The following is a 6,000-nucleotide window of genomic DNA, read 5'->3' as shown; positions in this document are numbered from 1 at the left end:
GCGGCTCCCCCGGCCCCGCTCGGCCCCGCTGGGAGGCGGCTCCCCCGGCTCCCCCGGCCCCGCTCGGCCCCGCTGGGAGGCGGCTCCCCCGGCCCCGCTCGGCCCCGCTGGGTGGCGGCTCCCCCGGCCCTGCTCGGCCCCGCTGGGTGGCGGCTCCCCCGGCTCCCCGGCCCCGCTCGGCCCCGCTAGGTGGTGGTTCCCGCCGGGCGGTGGCTCCCCTGCCCCGCTCGGCCCCGCCGGCGGTGGTTCCCGCTGGGCGGCGGCTCCCCGGCCCCGTTCGGCCCCGCCGGGTGGTGATTCCCGCCGGGCGGTGGCTCCCCGGCCCCGCTCGGCCCCGCTCCGCCCCGCGGGCAGTGCGCATGCATGAGGCGGCCCCCGCCTCCCTGAGTCACCGCTCTGCTCCGCGGCCGCTCCCCGGCAGCAGCAGCGGAAAGGCGGCCACCATGAACCGCTTGGGGAAGAAAGCGAATGAGACCCTCATCGAGATGGCTCTGTCGGCGGACGGTAGGAGAGGGCGGGGAGGGGGGATCGTGGTTCTGTTTCGCCCTTGCCCCCCGGGGGGACGGGGAGCGGAGGCGAGCGTGGTGTGGGGGTCTGGGGGCTCTGGTTCCTGCCTGGGGTCTGCAGGCCGGAGTCTGAGAGAGGGTGCTTGTCCCGAGTGAACCCTCACCTCTCCCGCATCGAGCTTTTAATCTTTCGGCTTTCACTTGAGAAGAACAAAACCGCTTCTCCACGAGCACGATCCAGCTGTGATTCGATCTTTATAATCCTCAAATCAATCTTGAAAATGAAGGGTCTCGTATCAGCGCCCTGCCGCGAACAAAAAAACACGAGGATCCGCTTGATTTTTATCTTAAAAGACACAGCAGATACAGAGGTCCCTCTGCCGGACAGCAAACTTTGAGCCTCCCCCAAGCACCCGCTGGGGTGGGCGCTGGCTCCCGGGGGCTGAGGCTGCCTTTGCGAGGGGGCTCCGAGCAGACCCCAGCTCGCTGAGGAAGGGGCGAGCAGACCCCAGCTCGCTCGGGCAGGGGCGAGCAGACCCCAGCTCGCTCGGGCAGGGGCGAGCAGACCCCAGCTCGCTCGGGCAGGGGCGAGCAGACCCCACCTCGCTCGGGCAGGGGCGAGCAGACCCCACCTCGCTCGGGCAGGGGCGAGCAGACCCCAGCTCGCTCGGGCAGGGGCGAGCAGACCCCAGCTCGCTCGGGCAGGGGCGAGCAGACCCCAGCTCGCTCGGGCAGGGGCGAGCAGACCCCAGCTCGCTCGGGCAGGGGCGAGCAGACCCCAGCTCGCTCGGGCAGGGGCGAGCAGACCCCACCTCGCTCGGGACGGGGCGAGCAGACCCCACCTCGCTGAGGAAGGGGCGAGCAGACCCCACCTCGCTGAGGAAGGGGCGAGCAGACCCCACGTCGCTCGGGCAGGGGCGAGCAGACCCCAGCTCGCTCGGGCAGGGGCGAGCAGACCCCAGCTCGTTCGGGCAAGGACGAGCAGACCCCACCTCGCTCGGGCAGGGGCGAGCAGACCCCAGCTCGCTCGGGCAGGGGCGAGCAGACCCCAGCTCGCTCGGGCAGGGGCGAGCAGACCCCACCTCGCTCGGGCAGGGGCGAGCAGACCCCACCTCGCTGAGGAAGGGGCGAGCAGACCCCACGTCGCTCGGGCAGGGGCGAGCAGACCCCACCTCGCTGGGGCAGGGGCGAGCAGACCCCAGCTCGCTCGGGACGGGGCGAGCAGACCCCACCTCGTTCGGGCAAGGGCGAGCAGATCCCACCTCGCTCGGGCAGGGGCGAGCAGACCCCAGCTCGCTGAGGAAGGGGCGAGCAGACCCCAGCTCGCTGAGGAAGGGGCGAGCAGACCCCAGCTCGCTGAGGAAGGGGCGAGCAGACCCCAGCTCGCTGAGGAAGGGGCGAGCAGACCCCAGCTCGCTGAGGAAGGGGCGAGCAGACCCCACCTCGCTGAGGAAGGGGCGAGCAGACCCCACCTCGCTTAGGAAGGGGCGAGCAGACCCCAGCTCGCTGAGGAAGGGGCGAGCAGACCCCAGCTCGCTGAGGAAGGGGCGAGCAGACCCCAGCTCGCTGGGGCAGGGACGAGCAGACCCCACCTCACTTAGGAAGGGGCGAGCAGACCCCAGCTCGCTCGGGCAGGGGCGAGCAGACCCCACCTCGCTCGGGAAGGGACGAGCAGCCTTCTCCCCCTCGCCCCATCCCAGATGTGCTGTCACCCCTCACCTTCGGACAGACCCTGCTGCAGGGCATGTGCAGCCAGTGGATTTGTGTCGGGGGCCTTGCTTTTTTTGCTGTAGCCATGTTACAGTTTCCACTTCAATGTCAGTGTGGTATGTCATTACTTATAATAAATGTGCTCATGTTAAGATTTTGTGAAATAACATGATGCAAGTGTGTGTTTATCAGCACCTCACCTGGCAACGTGAATCAACAGTCAGAAGTAAGAGAGCATGTTGATATTTTCAGAATGAAACAGTATAGGTTTTTTTTAAAAAAGGAAAATGTTAACCTTGAAAAATTTCTTTTTTGGGAATAATGGTTGCTATCCATCCTAGAAGTGAAAATCTTAAAGCAGGAAAGAGCCACTAAGTCCCTCTGTTGGCTTCTCGGGTTATCTGTTCTCTTTCACAACTTGACTGCACTGTCTCTTTTAGAAAAACATATATAGTTTTAAACACCTCGAGCACTAACAGCAAATCATGATTTTCAAAATATTTGGCAGTCTTGTTTCAGAGAGTTATCATGGCAATATTGACTGTGAAGTTATCCAAAAGAAGCTCTTTGTAGTGGCAGCAAGGAGAGGTGTCCAGCTGCGGGGAGGCAGGCAAGTGTCAGACGAAGGTTTGCCCTCTCTGGAAGGGCTGATGGAGCTGGCAGCTCCTCAGGAACCTGAGCAGATGGATATTACAGCCTCTTGGCCAGCCACCCTGTTCCAGAGGGGATGTGAGAGACCTGAGTCATCGCCCATCCCACTGCCTGGGAGCAATGAACAGTACTAGGGCTGAGCTGCTCTCTCCATGGGTTATTCTCCTGAAGTACTTTGAGACTGAAAACTATTTACAGAACACACAAAATATTCCTATTTAGGGAATGATTCTATGAAGTCAGATTTGTAAACTTCATTCCACATTATTCAGTTTTCCCATGAGCCTTGTGGGATTTTTATAGTCATAAATAGGGAATATAAGGAGATTTGAGGGGTTTCAGTGTGCAAGGATGGTTAAGAAGGATTTGCCATATAGTAGCACATAACTCTCTGTACAAAATCATATTCTAATTCAGTTCAATTTTGTTAATTAACCACTTTTCTTAAGCAGAAACAAATTGAATATGGGGTGAAGTGAGTAGGCTTTTTAAAAGTTATGTTAATTTGTTGCCTGAAAGTCTCTCAAGGTTAAAAAAAACCCAGAAAATTCCTTAAATTATTGTTTAGAAAAGTTAATGGTATACATATGCTGCAGGCAGAACTTCTTATAGCTCTAAACATATACTTTGTGCCTTTTAGGAAAAGCCTCTTAAGGCTCTAGATGTCTGATGTGTACAGGCAGGGCCTGTGTATGTCAACAGGAACGAGGCAGGAGAGAAAACATCTGCTACTTATTTTCTTTAAAGACATGTTTCTCTTTGGACAGTATGTGTGTAGTTAATTCTGGTTTACTACTGCTTTTCATTGAACTTGAACGCTGGGGAACAGGTTATGGGGTGCAAAACTGTCTACCAGCAACAGAAAGTTTAACTTGCCTGTTTAGAGCCTATGTGCCAAAGCTTCTGCCTTGAAGGAAGCTTCCTGGTGAATTACATCTGTGTGAGGTAAAAAATTCCAATTTTGTTTGTGTGATTTTGCTTTCTGTTGGAAGGTGTGTGTCATTTACCCCAAATATGAAAGTCTAAGGAAAATGAACTTGCAGAATTGAGTTTAACTTTCAGAGGAAGAAGACTGCAATATGTTGCTAGGATTATTTGTGTCTACATTCACTTTCAGTAGCTTTTTTTTCCCCCAGCATGTTAATGCTGCAGTAGCTGTGTTGTGGGATTTATCCAAGTTTTCTGGAAGCTTGCTGTTGGCTCCATGCCAGGATTTGAAGTATGCTGCCTTTATACACATAGCTTCTCTTCCAGAACTCCAGGAGCCTGCTTTGCACTCAGAACACTGTGAGTGATCTTAATTCAAATGCTTGCTTAGGTTGGTTGTCATCTTGCTTGTTTCCCTGTGAGAAAGGTGGACAAACATTGGTGAAAGGCAATGGTACTTGTGCCACTACAGTGCTTGTGCCACTGTGTTGGCATCTTGCAATACCTCAGCATTCAGGGCTAAATCCTGCTGTTCTTTAAGAAAATGATACTGAACTTATTTGATCAGAATTCATACCAGTAACATAAAATACAGGCCTCAGTCCAGAACTGCATCTGTCTCTAATTACTGTCACGGTGAATGTAGTAATTTCTGATCTATTTGTGGAAACGTTGAATGGGGTATCATGTTCCCACAGGCCTAAACCAAAGGGTTTGTTAAGAGGAAACTGTTTGATAGTTCATTCCTAGGTAATGAAATAAAAGCTCCAAGAAGTTTAGACATAGTTCATAATATAAAAGACAGGGGAGAAAATACTCTCTTAGCCCAGCCAGTGTGTGGTTTCTGAGTGGAATTTCTTTCCTGGCTGCCATGCGTCACTGCAGGGGCACAGTGTAAACACAGGTTGGTTACTGGAAGTGAAACCTCTTTGAAACAGAAAACCCCTGTTTGTAGTAGGAAAACCTGCTTTTGGGAAATCATTCCAACAACTTGTATCATATCACTGTATAGCTGTGGCCCTTTTAATGTGAAAATGAAAATGTCAAGCCCATTCCACTGCAGCTGTTAAATATGGATTTTTCTCCAAATATTGTGTCAGTTAAAAAAACCCCTGCTCTTGGACATCATTTTCATTTTAGGTGAGCACCCTGCATATGAGATTAAACTCACTGTCTGCAGTTCAGTGAGTAGCAACGGAAGGATTAAGTACCCTTCATGCCATTTAAATCCAGTAGCAATTATGTGGGATATTCAGGCCACATTTTGGGAAGCTGGGAAATAAAGGTGGATTCATAGAATCCTTAAAGTTGAAAAAGACTCCTCAGGTGCTGAACTGAGTGATGGTTCTGCCATCACAGGTGAAAGCATTTTAGTCTGTTTGTAACAAGGGGCCTACAATTTCAACTTCTCGCTCAGAATATGAAAGAAATGCTCTGCAGCTGTTTCTCCCTCACAGTAGTTCCTGGAGGAATGATTTGGCTCAGCAGTGGGACAGAGATTCTGGATTGTGAATACCAAATAACCACCAAGAAAGCCACCAACATCTCTTCTTGTGTAAGGCAGAGTGATGTTCTCTCAGTGATTCCGTCTCCATCAGTTTGCTGCTAAGGCATTGCCTGGTGTGCTGTGCTGTTCTGAGGTGTTCCCTACAGAAATAAACTGATAACTGTATTATAAAATGGAAGTACACTTTAACCTTTATGTACAAAGATTTGATAATTACTGTGATACAAGGAAACACTAGGGTAAGATTAAAGGGCATTGATGAAAATGTGCTACAAAAATTGTGCTTGAGAACTCTTGGCCTATAATTTGTAAGAAAAACCCCAAAGAGAAGAACAAACCAAACCACTAAGAACCCAAATACCATGTCTTCATATTTTGTATCTTTAAACCAATGAGTTGCATATGCTCGTGGAGGAGACAAATAGTCATCTAACCTAAATATGTTATCAGGAAGGCATGGGTAATGTGAAAACGTGATCAGATGTTAAGAGGTGAGGTAATAATGCAGTGAACTTTTGCACTAGTTTTTATTGTGATCTGGGGATTGAACCAAAGAGCAGTGTGATTACCAGGTTGTATTTTCTTATCTAGCAGTAATTTTATTATATGTGGTGATAGCTTTCCACGTGCATCCGTGTATAAATGCAGAAGGGGGAAAGGAAGGTTCTTGTGTTGTATTGCTAGGGACAATTCTTGCAA

General features: G+C 51.7%; 1 protein-coding gene across 7 annotated transcripts in view; it reads left to right on the top strand.

Annotated features, from left to right (window-relative positions):
* The first annotated feature begins 223 nt into the window (after positions 1-223).
* Positions 224-6,000, top strand: part of ANO5 (anoctamin 5) — a 63,213-nt gene continuing 57,436 nt past the window's right edge. For 6 of the 7 annotated variants that reach the window (XM_059848300.1, XM_059848298.1, XM_059848297.1 and 3 more), the window contains exon 1: positions 224-504. In XM_059848300.1, coding sequence (XP_059704283.1) covers positions 360-504 — 145 coding nt within the window. In that variant the 5' untranslated portion in view covers positions 224-359. The remainder of the gene's footprint in view (positions 505-6,000) is intronic. The other variant, XM_059848301.1, reaches the window with a different exon arrangement.

Source organism: Haemorhous mexicanus, chromosome 6 (genome assembly GCF_027477595.1).
Source record: "Haemorhous mexicanus isolate bHaeMex1 chromosome 6, bHaeMex1.pri, whole genome shotgun sequence".
NCBI classification, from domain to species: Eukaryota; Metazoa; Chordata; class Aves; order Passeriformes; family Fringillidae; genus Haemorhous; species Haemorhous mexicanus.
This window is presented reverse-complemented; position numbering and strand designations above follow the sequence as displayed.